The sequence below is a fragment of the Hyperolius riggenbachi genome, chromosome 4 (genome assembly GCF_040937935.1).
Source record: "Hyperolius riggenbachi isolate aHypRig1 chromosome 4, aHypRig1.pri, whole genome shotgun sequence".
NCBI lineage: Eukaryota > Metazoa > Chordata > Amphibia > Anura > Hyperoliidae > Hyperolius > Hyperolius riggenbachi.
The window spans coordinates 370,319,684-370,334,068 of NC_090649.1; the positions used below are offsets into that span (position 1 = coordinate 370,319,684).

General features: G+C 42.1%; 1 protein-coding gene across 12 annotated transcripts in view; it reads right to left on the minus strand.

Annotated features, from left to right (window-relative positions):
- Positions 1 to 14,385, minus strand: part of SYNE1 (spectrin repeat containing nuclear envelope protein 1) — a 707,535-nt gene that overhangs the window by 475,191 nt on the left and 217,959 nt on the right. For 11 of the 12 annotated variants that reach the window (XM_068232018.1, XM_068232025.1, XM_068232014.1 and 8 more), the window contains 2 exons: positions 11,616 to 11,728; positions 6,378 to 6,546 (listed from right to left, as the gene is read on the minus strand). In XM_068232018.1, the coding sequence (XP_068088119.1) occupies positions 6,378 to 6,546; positions 11,616 to 11,728 (282 nt within the window). Of the gene's footprint in view, positions 1 to 6,377; positions 6,547 to 11,211; positions 11,264 to 11,615; positions 11,729 to 14,385 lie in introns of those variants that run through there. The other variant, XM_068232020.1, reaches the window with a different exon arrangement.

Genomic DNA, 14,385 nt, shown 5'->3' on the forward strand with positions numbered 1-14,385 from the left:
AATAATATTGGCTTATTCTTCAAGAGAGGTAAGATTCTCACTGCTTTTGGATAATGTACTGGTTAAGGGTTAAGTCCCTGACAAAGACAACCAGGGTTCAAATCTTGGCTCTTCCTGTTCAGTGAGCCAATACTGTAACACTACAGAGTGGCCAATTGAGTATGCCCTTAGTGAGTGCAGCTCTCAATCGCTTTGAGTCCAACAGAACAAAAGCGCTATACAAATGTTAGGATTATTATTATTGTTCTTATCGAATTGTTCATTAGAACCTACATATACCAGGTGCCTCCACCAGTGTTTCTGAGAGTAGGGGATAGATAAAAAAAGTTTCAATGGTTCATATATTTTCACTCTGGGACTCTTGAGACACTGCCATTCAGCAGAGACAATAAAACATTATATCTACTTTAGAAATGTTATACATAAAATAAAACCTTAAGACATCTAAAAAAGTAACTTTTAAGAGTGGGAGGACACTATTTTTTTTACCTCAGGTTCACTTTAATGCTTTTTTTTAGTGTTTTGCAAGACCGGAAAGCCTAGTGAATTCTTGCATTGCCGGGACATCTCACTAGGAGCAGAGTACTATGATGTTTTGGGCTACAGAGCTACAGTCCCAGCAAGTCTGTGAGCCACCTAACCTTCCTCGCTCTATCCAGTCATCACTTGCATAAGGTAGTCAGGGAGGAAATGAGACAGGGGCAAGCTAGTTTTTCCATCTAAAAACAGAGATGACCCTGTACACCTCCTTCCTGTGCTCTACAGGAGGAAGTAGGGAAAGGAGTTACACAAGGTCAGGCTGTAGCTCTGAGGAAGCAATTGCCACTCTCCTAGCAGCTCTGTACTTTGTGCACAGGTCATGTGACTGACTTGTGTGCAGTCCCCTCACCTCATTTGCGAACAATGAAATATCAGTATGGGTGTTACAAAACAGTTTACCTTAAAATTGCAACTATTTTGTAATGTATAATTATTATTTTATTACATTATACTAGAGCACAAATAAAATATATGGCTGTTGTGAACTTTAAATGTGTTTCAAACATGTGGTAAGTGTTCTTTTGCCTGTTTTACAGCTTTTACCCTTCCTTATTTTTGTAGTAGTTATTCATGACCCATTCAGTTAAATAACAAATTCATTTGACACATACTTGTGAAATGGAGTTCATTTTTAGATATAGCAAATTGTTTATGTATAACACTAGTTACATATTTGTCTTTATAGCTTGTTCGCCTCCGTTATTGTTAAACCAATACTAAGAACTGCCTACTATGGAGTATCAGTGCTGGTTCTTTTTAGAAGCTTTCTACAGAAGATGTTGCCATGGTGATGTTTTTACAAACTGCATTTGATTTATACAGAATTAAAAGAGAAAGCAGATTTTGTCACAAAAATGCTGTAGTGTTCCAGATGTTCAGCTTCTTTTATTGCCCATAAACATATTATAATGAGATTGCTTCAGGATGTTACTGCGTTTGCCACTTTGGACAACTTTGGCACATTTAGAAAGTTCTCTACCTTGGTATTATTGGAGTCTTAACTCTGAAAACATTGACATAGTTTGCATTGTATTGTTAATAGGTATAGACAATCAAATGAACCGCTGAACAGGTCACAGTACTGCCTGTGAGAAAAGCAGGTTGTGACTCTAAGTAGCACAGATATCTTCACATTCCAGGAGGACCTGATGTGTCCTCCTCCCATGGCAGTCTATAACAATGCTAGGCTGAAGCATTATCCTGCTCTGCTACTTGCAACTAAAATACCAGCAGCATCAACTGCATACTGCAAAACAGGACACACTTACTCCATATATATTCATGGATGTGCCAAGGCTGGACCAGTCAGCACAATGATTTCTAGAAACGGAAATTCAAACACCATCCAAAGCAGCACTTTCTTATTAAATGGTTAAAATGACATGGGTGGAACGATAATGTTGCACCATTTTGAAACCTTAATTCCTGTATCAAGTATAATCCACAAAGCTCCAAAACTGATTAGAGTTTCAAATGATGCTTCACAGTAGAGTCTCTATTCCTACCATATGCTACAGTCACTTTGATCCACCTCTGTTCATAAACCAGAGCCGGCCTTTGGGGGTGGCAAGTGGGGCAATCGCCCCAGGCCCCGCGCCTGAGGAGGCCCCGCACCCTCTGCAATGCTGGGGAGAGCGGGCATAGTTGTTAAAACTCACGTGTCTTCACCGATGCTCACAGTCACAGCTACCATCTATTTCCTCTCCCAGCATCTGTGTATTGGTAACAGTGCCCCCCTGTGGTGACATGCGGTCACGTCATCATAGGGGGCGCTGTTACCAATACACAGATGCTGGGAGAGGAAATAGATAGTAGCTGTGACTGTGAGCATCGGTGAAGACATGTGAGTTTTAACAACTATGCTCGCTTTCCCCAGCACTGCAGCCACCTTGCTATCTAACCTGTACTGCGGGGCTTCTACCTATCTAATCTATACTGCAGGCACCTTCCTATATAATCTATACTGCAGGGCACCTACCTATATAATCTATACTGCGGGGCACCTACCTATCTAACCTATACTGCAGGCTGGCACCTATCTAATCTATACTGCAGGCTGGCACCTATCTAACCTATACTGCAGGCTGGCACCTATCTAACCTATACTGCAGGCTGGCACCTATCTAACCTATACTGCAGGCTGGCACCTATCTAATCTATACTGCAGGCTGGCACCTATCTAACCTATACTGCAGGCTGGCACCTATCTAACCTATACTGCAGGCTGGCACCTATCTAACCTATACTGCAGGCTGGCACCTATCTAATCTATACTGCAGGCACCTATCTAACCTATACTGCAGGCTGGCACCTATCTAACCTATACTGCAGGCTGGCACCTATCTAATCTATACTGCAGGCACCTATCTAACCTATACTGCAGGCTGGCACCTATCTAACCTATACTGCAGGCTGGCACCTATCTAATCTATACTGTAGGCACCTATCTAACCTATACTGCAGGCTGGCACCTATCTAACCTATACTGCAGGCACCTTTCTAACCTATACTGCAGGCTGGCACCTATCTAATCTATATTGCAGGCACCTATCTAATCTATACTGCAGGCTGGCACCTATCTAACCTATACTGCAGGCTGGCACCTATCTAATCTATACTGCAGGCACCTATCTAATCTATACTGCAGGCACCTATCTAACCTATACTGCAGGCACCTATCTAATCTATACTGCAGGCACCTATCTAACCTATACTGCAGGCACCTTTCTAACCTATACTGCAGGTTGGCACCTATCTAATCTATACTGCAGGCACCTATCTAATCTATACTGCAGGCACCTATCTAATCTATACTGCAGGCACCTATCTAATCTATACTGCGGGGCACCTATCTATCTAATCTATACTGCAGGGCACCTATCTAATCTGTACTGCAGGGCACCACCCTACCTAATCTATACTGCAGTCACCTATCTAATATATACTGCGGGGTACCTACCTAACTATACTGCAGGCACCTTCCTATCTAATCTATACTGCAGGGTACCTACCTACCTACCTATCTAATCTGTACTGCAGGGCACCTACCTGTCTAATCTATACTGCAGGCACCTATCTAATCTATACTGCAGGCACCTATCTAATCTAAAAAAACAAGAATTAAATAATGTGAGGTGTAGCCTTATGTGCAGGTACCAGCACTGGTAAACAATATATTCAAAACCAAAACAGAGAACGAAAACCAGTATATGCTGCTCAAAAACTGCACTTTATTGTAGATATTTAAAAAGGCACACACATATAGAATCAAAGCATGTCAGGGATTAACCTGTCATACAAATTATGTATTATTGAATTCAATACTATGTGCTGCAACTGTCAAGGACAGTAGGAGAGAGTCCCTATTGAATAGCAAATTTCTCAAATTATAGATCAGGTCACATCTAACTATTAAGGACTGGTCACACACAGCTGATTAGAGGGAACCACAATTGAGGTGACAGATTGTGTAGGGCCCAATCTGAGGTAGATAAATAGACCATCCGGAAAAACTTGCCTATAGAGGCTAAGGCAACCGGTATTGTTAACCCTTGGCAACGCCAGTGTCATGCTCCCGTGAGGAGACCCAATTGGTATTAATCAGATTATGGTCATAACCACTCACAGAGGGCAAAAAAATGGCGCAACCAATATGGTCAATATGTGTGGCTACCTGTGTCACGACCATAAGAATTCAGTCCCTGTATTCAGTCTAATAGGTGGCAAAGTTATTGGGAACACCCTTAACCAGTGCACTGCGAGGAAACCAGAATATTACATGTAAATATGGTTATAACCACTCACAGAGTATAGAAAGGTGTGACCAATATGATCAAAAAATTGCTATTCATAGAATATAGGGAGACCGGGGACCGATAGCAACAGCCCTATACCACTGGTTATACATAAAGCCAGAACCGCATAAGTGATTATACAGGAAATATTCCAGTTGGAGCCATAAAGAGTTCATAGATCTGCAACAGCAAAAGGCAATTTTCAAAAAATAGCATTGAACATATGTCCATAAAGCCAAGGCCTGTCACAGTAGGGTTGATAGGACAACGCTGCTCCTATTATAATGCCAGCAACCCGTTGCGTCATTGCGTACAGAGCAAAGTTCTTAAGACGATATAATTTCCATAAACAGTTTGCAGACTATTGAAATTGTAGCAGAATGATGCTGTCCGGAACAGAACACGTGTAAGGATCCCATTCAATGCAATATGTAGGGAAATCTGTGATAAACATCCATCATATTCCACATGGATACACCAGTATGTGGGACTACCAACCAGATATGCGTAGATCTGCAACCATTGATGTCAAACATTGGTGGCTATGTGGCGCATTTATAGTAACTCAGCCAAACTGTTTTTCAGAGAACTGCTGATGAAATCACAGTCACAACAAGCCACCTGGAGTGTGGAGCAGTATAGTCAATGCCACATATAGGCAGCTGGAGGCACTCATATGGTAGTCATTATCCCATGCATACTGGCAAGTACACTTATCTGATCCGGTGATGATGCTTGATATCGCAAACTGCATAAAGTAGAAGCGGCTCGTAAAGGCTCCAAGCTGACGCCCAAACAGGGCTCTCACATGCGGTAATGGCTGCGGCCTGTGTCGGTCATAACCACGGCTCCCACTAACGTATTGCGTAGCGTGACGTCTACGCGTTTCGCCCCGCCCACCGGAGCTTCATCAGGACGTGCTACATCATCACGTAAGCTATCCCGGCCTCCCTGAATTTATATCGGGCCGTCAAATTGGCTCTATTCCAAAAAGACACCATCTAGTGGTGGAGGTCGGGTAACAGCTACAATTGTATTATGGCGACATCTTGTGGTCAAAAACAGATACAACAACCTCTATGCATTCACATAGCTTTACATCAAAGATGCAGAAGCAGATAAACATCCCAGAATTAGCACCACATCTGTTACATAATGATCCCATTGAATATGAGATTCTATTTCAAGAACACCTTTAGATTTAGGTCGACATTTAGCCCCAAAGGCACCAAGGTTTTTAGCTGGTATATCCAAAAGCTTTCTTTTTTTTTTTTTTTTTTTTTTAAATATCTACAATAAAGTGCAGTTTTTGAGCAGCATATACTGGTTTTCGTTCTCTGTTTTGGTTTTGAACCTATCTAATCTATACTGCAGGGCACCACCCTATCTAATCTATACTGCAGGCACCTATCTAATATATACTGTGGGGTACCTACCTAACTAATCTATACTGCAGGCACCTATCTAATCTATACTGCAGGGTACCTACCTACCTATCTAATCTGTACTGCAGGGCACCTACCTGTCTAATCTATACTGCAGGCACCTATCTAATCTATACTGCAGGACACCTACCTATCTAATCTATACTGCATGGCACCTACCTATCTAATCTATACTGCGGGGCACCTACCTATCTAACCTATACTGGAGGCACCTACCTATCTAACCTATACAGAGTGTGTGCTTCCACAACGTGTGTATCCACAGCATATGTCTCTAGGCCCCGCATATGATACTCGCCCCAGGCCCCGCATACTCTAAGGCCACCTCTGTCATAAACATTATCTGTTCAATGTGGTACAATACCATTGTTCTGCTACTTCTGATTGTGAAACTGTCCAGTACTGTTTTTTTAAACAAATTATCTAATGATCTGAGAGGAAGTGATAGGTTTTAGGCAAATCTTCTCCAAAAGTGACTGGTTCTCTGGGTTAGTAAGTTGCTACACTTACTGGACCTTGTCAAAGCATTGCAAAAGGTTTGGCAGATGTTTACTACGTATTAGTACCATAGTTAATTTATAACGAAAAGGGGACTTACAATGTAATTTTGTAGAAGCAGTTCAACTGACTCTCTTCTTCCATATTTTATAATCCAGGACTTAAGTTTGGATTCTGCCAGGACTAATAGTGCCAAGAGGCGATACTTTAGTTCCATAAATTCCAGTTTTATCATATGAAGCTGAGATGAGGAGGCAACAAAACTGAACCTGAAAACACAAAAGACACTTCATTTCACAGGGGGGTCACACAGAATTAGAAATAAACCCAATAAACACACACAAACTATTTGTAATGAAGATTACATTCAGCATAACGTCCAGCGTATTTGATTCTGACCCCCTAGAATCAATAGAATGTTAAATCACTACCTCACATGGATACAATTTCCAGACTGAACTTTCTTTATCTTATCAAAGTGGTTACAAATACACCAGGCCTCCAAGCAGGCCATAAATGCTTTGTACAAATCTTTAAATAAAGGTGTTTACATGCCTTATCCTCGGGAGAAGAGACAGCACACAATTCCCAAAGCTGATTTCAGAACTGGCATTCAAAGGCAGGTAATTTGGGTGCCACCTGCAATAAAACTGTCACCTTATGGACTGCAATGTTAATTGTGGCTGTAGTGGTGCTCAGTGGGTAGATACATTTCCTAATAAGGTGATGCAGATATTGGCAGAGGGGATTTTTTAGCAGGAAACGCAGCTTAGCTATTGACAATTATTATAGGGAGAGAGGTGGTTAGGGTTCGATAGAGGGAGGGTTCCAGTGAGAATAGGGCTAGGTTATATGAAGTAAAATATCAATAAAAATTACCAATATTCTACTATCATATTATGCATTGCCCAATAGCGTATTATCAGTAGTTTTACCGATATTCTGCTAGCGACAATCCCAGGCGCTCAAATGACCACTGTGCCATTTTTGAGTGTATGCCTGACATTTGTATTTATAGAGGTCAATGTCAAACATGGATCCAATGGTCAAAATGTAAGCACCTTTTTATATGTTCTATATAATAATAAAATAAAGTTTACATCAGTTTACCCAATGAGCAGTTTTTTCTGTGTTTGAACCTATAAGATAGGGAGAAGAGACATGACTACAGAGTGTGCATGTGGATTCTAACATGGATGGGAGTTTATAACTATAAAGTTGTTGTGATGGTGCAGACAGCTCATTCTGTAACCCTGTGACACATATTTCTGACAAATGTAGTCATGGGCATAACAATAACCATAACAGCTGCTATAGGGCTCAAGATAAAGGGTGTCCCAGTTCTTAATGCATTCACTGATCTTTACAATTATCTGTGTTCCTCCATCCTGTATATACAAGGCACTTGTATCAAACAATGGAGCTCAGGTAGGTGACTGTGCCATGTATGCAGTTTCAAAACTAGAGCAATCAGTGGATACTTAAAGGAATACTATTGATGCACATATTTTTTTCAATTGACACAGGAATTGTTTGGGAAGTGCTGCTAAGTACTGGTGTATACATTTTAGTAGCAACTTATTTGTTTACTGTTAGCAAAATACATTCAAAGTTTACTGACGCCAAAACTGACGGCTGACTGAGCCATGAGGAGAGGGGAAATTCCCCTCACACTTGATCAGTTAACTCTATGTGTAGCTCTGTGTGTAGCTCTGTGTGTGACAGAGAGAGACAGGACACATGAGCTGCAGCTGTTGGGAGGTCTGTTTCTGACTGAAGTGTCTGAAGAGAGCAGAGGAAATGTAACTAATTGTCACAGCTCTTTCATACTGTTTTTGCTTTCAGAGTTTGATATGTTTGATATTTGCTTTCTGTAGTCTGATATGCAACTCTGGCTGTGCAAAGTTCAGTCCTACCAATGGAGGAGGGAAGGGGCCATTGCTCAACCATGTCTATGTTAGAGGCTCTATCTTCACCTTGCCATGGGGCTCCATGATTTATAGTGATGGCCCTGGAGTAGGTAGTGTAATGTTGTTTGGATTCTGTTCTGCACAATACATTGGTGCTTTATAAATACAATAAATAATATTAATTTTGGATCTTATGCTGAAATTCTGAATTTGTTCTGAAGAGAAAATATTTCTGGTAGCATTCTAATTCATTTGACTACATATGTGAAAACTTTTATTGTTTATACCTGCATATTGCGCACACACACGCACATGAAGACAGACACACACACATACAGCCACACACATTTGTGTATATATATATATATATATATATATATATATATATATATATATATATATATATATATATATATATATATATATATCTTTCAGTCTAAAAAGAAATATGGTCAATGAGGTGCAAATAATTCCAGCTTGCATGCAAACTGTATGCAGCCAGTTCCAGGCACTTCACAACAATTCTGAATGGTGCAGTTTCGAACTGCATAATATTTGCTTTAAAATGTGCATGCAAGTGGGAATTATTTGCACCTGAAGGACCAGTTGTAACTAGAATAATTGCTGTCCTGTCAATTACTGTCATTGTGATACTTAGTGGTTCCCCTCACTTAGGCCTGGGACCCACTAGAAAGTGCAAAGCGCTATCGCAATCACTAGGGATTTGTGGTAGCGCTTTGCAAACGATTTTAGGAGCAATTTACCTGCTACTATACAATACATTAGAATAGAAATGCTCCCAAAATGCTGCACGTCCAGCGGTTGGGATTTGCTTAAAGAGAACCCGAGGTGGATCTTCGGGGGGCAGATGGGACACAGAGCCATGTTCTCTTCCCCCAACCGCTGCTCTCTGTCCCCCCACCGCTGCGCTATAGCCCCCCGAGTTTAGCATCAAGATTTGTCGCTAACTGAAAGTAAACAGAGGGGAGAGGTATTCTCTGTTTAATACGCCCGCCAGGGACGTTCCTGCAGGATTTCCTGAGCTGCAGCTCTCTCTCCCTGGCCGTGCCTCCTGCTGCTCCCCCGCCTCCCTGCATGCTATGAGAGACACACAGTCTCTCAGTCCAGCGTCGTGACCCAGAGGCCACAAAAGTGAAAGTGGGCCATTGAGGCCCACGGGTGTGGCGGGGAGCGGTGGTTTTTGAGACTACCTGATTCATTCAATCCCGTGGATCAGGTAACCCACCTCGGGTTCTCTTTAATCACAATTGCTCTAGTGTAATCTGTCCCATCCATTTACATTGGCAGAGTGTTTAGAGAAATTGCTAGCGATTAAAAGCGTTCCTTAAATGCTAAAAAAAAAAAACGCTCTAGTGGGTTCCAGTCCTGAGAGAGTGTGAATAAGAGCATCAAGTAACAGAGTCTCATGGTTTTGAACATAACTGTGCAGGATCACGGCACTGTTTGATACATAACATTATGGTAAATGGCTTTCTTTCTAAACAGTTATGTGCACAAAGCATGTAAGAAACAAGTCAGACAGTATAGTTCTGACTGTTATCTTCATAGTCATCATCAGTTCACATTAAAGCAGAAGCGGGAAAAAACCATTGCAATTAATTGTCTGTGCAGTACGAATATGTGTAGTATGGATAAGAAATAGAACACTCCCTCCAACAGGAGGGTGAAGGCACGGGATAAAGGGGAAAGAGGTGCCCAGAGAAGATAAAATGCGTTAAAAACAGATAAAATGAAAAAAAAGTGAGGTGGCTTACCTCAATGAAGACAAATTTACGTGTTAACAAAATTTTATTGCACTGGAAACGCGTTTCGTGGGTGCACACCCACTTCTTCAGGCCAAATAGCAGTGCCTAATAGTGCTTGTAGCCACAAATAAGGAGCCTTTTTAATTTTATTTGTGTTCAACGCATTTTATCTTCTCTTGGCGCCTCTTTCCCCTTTACCCCTGTATAGCAACTGATGTGTCACTAGCTTAGAGGTTAGTGACGCATCTGTACAAAGTCGGCACTGACCTGTTGTCAACCAAAACAATTGCTTATAATAGCCTGATGTCTGTACAAGAATCCCTGTACCGGGCATCCAAAACTACTCTGGAGAATAGCAATAAGCCTGATTGGATTTTTTTTTATTGACTATGATTGTAATCATTTATAGAGGGAAGCCACTTGCTCACCTCCCCCTTCCTTACCACATGCTGCTCACCTAAGCCTACACAGGTATATGTGATTTAAAGTCTACACACAGCTTATCAGACTTGAGACCGATACTCGATAACTGCAACAATCATCTGTCTCTTAACAGTTTTAAGTTCAGATAGGGCAGCTCAGATAGGATAACATAATAAACTTTATAAAACTTAAACCCCTGCTTTGCTGCTGGCATGCTAAAGACACACCTCTTATAACTCTTGGAAACTTAGTGGCAAGATATTACCATCAGAATTCTAAGTTCCACCCAAATCTTGTAGCCAGCTGAATAATACTGTCATGTGACAGCCAGGTTCTCAATACTGTCAGGCAGGGAACACACTTGACTGTTTTCGTACGCGTTTTCTGCACAGAAAAACTGAGAACTCATGTTACTCAATGGGCTAGTACACACTTAATATTTTGTTCGCACGCAGAAAAAAAACTGACATTCTGCATCATGACTCTGCACATTTTGACAGTTTTTTGTATCAATTCCATCAGCTGCTATGAAAAAACGCGCGCGTTTTCCTGCATAGAAACACACTTGGTGTGCAGAAAAAGTATGCAGGAAAACGCGCGCAGAAAACTGAAAGACAAGTGTGTTCCCTGCCTCAAACAAATAACTGTGCAGTGTAGTTGTAAGAGCAGAATACCAACATTTGTGAGCGGTGATGGAGGTTATGTATCACATATGGTGAAGAAATAAATCACATAGAGCCTGATTCAGATTACACTGAATGCTGACCACCCAAAGCAGAAATCATTGCTTGCAGAATTAACCCTTAAAATCCATGTATAAGTAATATAAACCTACCAAACCTAATTACTATGATGTTCACAAAGTCTTATAAAAAACAGCTGTTCAGTCTGAAAGTACCAGTACTACATGCATATTATCAGTTGTTGATCTCTATGGTAACAAATCGGCAATGCAGCTAGAATTCGAAGCAATATGCATCCGTGCAATACATGATGTATTTCTTAGCAATAAAGTCAAACAAAGTCATTTTCATTTCTCTATCAAGCAGCCTTTAGTCCAGCATGCATCTTATAAACAGCAGTTCAGTCATTCAGCAACGTCAGTGCTTTCAATCACACGCCTTAGCATTAGAATACCTGTCTTACCTCCTGCTCATTCCAGCTTTTTCCAAAAGCCTGCTGCAGTTTCTGAACAATCATTGACAATTACAGATTACGGTCTTAAAATCGCCCGTTTACCTTTCTGCCATGTCTTCAAGCTGCTCTATGGGGACCGGGACTCCGTTGACAGACCGTGAGCGGTGGATCTCCTGGAAAGCCTTTTTATAACCATCCAGATTCTTTAGTACGTCCTATTCGGAAAGATGAAAACCATGTACATAGTAAGAAAAACAAAAAGCTTTGGCTGTAAAATCACAAAAAAGGAGAATATAAAACGGGCAGGCTGCAGCGGTGAGTCACCGTTCAGTATGTGTTCCCCAGAAAATGTTATCTGTCACAGTAGTATGCAATTTTATCCAGTCATGAAAGGCAGTATTAATAAGTGCTGTGTACAGATCAGATGCAAGCCTTTCAGTGTATGTGCTAAAGCAAAGAACCTGACGTTAATCCTGGCATCTGAAAGCATGCAGGTCTGGCACTGCCCCTGGGCTTTCAGGGGTTTCCCTCCATTCAGATCTGATATTTATTAATTGGATGCAGACTGTCAGCGTGTTTTAAGTGGCAAATTCTGTAAGCTTTTATATCCTGTATAAATGAGTATGCTCTATTACAGAGATGTATTCAAAGGATAAGAGCAGATAATTAATAACACTGATTGCAGTGTATTCACTTGGAAACTCAGTAAATTTCATTCAGATCATGCAGTATAATGCCAGAGTTTCAAAAGCGACAAGACTAGGGGATGGAATGGTTGATTAGCACAGTGCTTTCTAGCATCACACCTCAAAAATGATAACAAAAAGTTTGCACTACACTTTATTAACAAGCAGGAGGGCAGGTGTAACAGTGCAAAATGAATGGCTTGTGAAGTTGGCTGAACTTTAAAAGCAGGCCAATCTACCCTGCTCTAACCATGCAATGTTATAAAGCTACTGTTTCAGTGACCAAGAAGGGTTTCTATTTGACAGCACTCAGAAAGATCAATATCTACAGTATATAAGATGCCATAAATACGCTACAACACAACACATACATAACAAAGCTGGGATAATAGGCCCCAAAGTCTGCATTGCAGGCATGACAAAATGTCCTGGCCGTTATGATTTAAACAAGAGTCTCCAGCCTTGGTTTATGTAATGAGAAGAGATCCTTATTTCATGGTCTTGGCTATAGTAACACTCACATTGGCAGCTGCTTTTAGTAACCATTGCTGGTTGGTGAGTACTTTTGGCACACGCTGTCTGGTGTTGCATTAGAGGACCGGTGAAAATCCTCCTCACCCTCCAATGGGCAGTCCCAGTGGGAGGCTCAAAAATACTTTGCCTAAGCTCCCTGAACAGTGTAGCTGAGAGCAGGCAGAATAATAACCAGCATGCAGCGGTTTCTCTCGGCGGGTACTGGATGAGCAACATGTGGTCACCAGAGCTGTGGCAAAGTGAAGGGCACTGGCAGGGAGGACCCTTCAATGAAGATGTACAGGTAAAGAAATAAATAAAAGAAGAATATTTTTGCCTAATGAAATGTAATAATCTGTTTTTAATCCCAAATAGGTATGGGGTCAAAAGTGGCCCTCTATACCCACTTATCTCAAAGGGTAGGACATCTGTGGGTGCTCTTATTAAAGGGTGCTTCCAGATTACAACATAAGTTCCTCAGGACATGTGCACCTTCTCCTCCTCCTGGAAATGGGGAGCCCCAGCAGGAGCTTCAAAGATGCTTTTGCTGAGGCTTTGTTATTAGAAGCCCATAGACGGCAGTCACATAGGAAGCACAGAGCAATGGAGCAATGATGCCAGCAAAGTCTGGCATGCTGCAGCAAGCCTCAGGTAAGTGATTGGGAGCCTTCTGACTCTCACGGCAGACATAATATGCATCTTCCTGGAGATCGAGGCAGCAGTGCTGTAGTGCAAGGTCCACTGCATAATTGCCTGACTCCACATCACTCACCATTGCACAGGACAGAGGAGAATCGCTCAGGCAAAGCAGTCATGCTTTTTACTCCCACATCGGTCAGGTGAAGCCGGCAATTGAATCTGCTTGTAAATAATTAGCAATGTAAGGTCATAAAAAGCTTGTATATTTTGAGGTCCTCCTCACCTTGAACTGCATATCGTCCCAAATGTGGGTGTGTATGCATGCTAAAGGTACCCATACATCTAGCAATGATGGGCAGATTCGACCAAAAGAGAAATCTCTTTCTAATCGATCTGTCGGATGCCCATACACCAAAGGCCGATTCCAGATCAATTTCATGCTGAAATTAATCAAGTTTCGACCTTGTGACGTCGCATCTGAACGCCTCACCAAAACGGCGCTGTCCATCCTAATGTTTAAAGAGAACCCGAGGTGGGATTTAATAATAGTTAGTAGGGCACAGAGGCTGGTTGTGCCTACTATCACCAGCCTCTGTTGCCGTATAGTGTTCCCCCAGGCCCCCCCTGCGCTCTGCTGTCCCCCGTAATAAAAACGCCGTGCTAGCGGCATGCACCTTGTCACTAGCACGCTGTTCACCTTTGTGGTGCCATTCAGCGCCGCTCCCCTGCCTCCTCTATATCGGCGCTCCCCGCTGCGTCCCTTCCCTCCAATCAGCGGGAGGGAAGGGATGCGTGCGAGAAGCAGGGCAATATAAAGGAGGTAGGGAAGCGGGGCTGAATGTCACCACAAAGGTGAACAGTGTGCAAGTGACAAGGTGCATGTCGCTAGCACGGCGGTTTTTACTACAGGGGACAGCAGAGAGCAGGGGGGGGGGGGGGCTGGGTGCACACTATACGGCAACAGAGGCTGGTGATTGTATGCAAAACCAGCCTCTGTGCCCTACTAACTATTATTAAATCCCACCTCGGGTTCT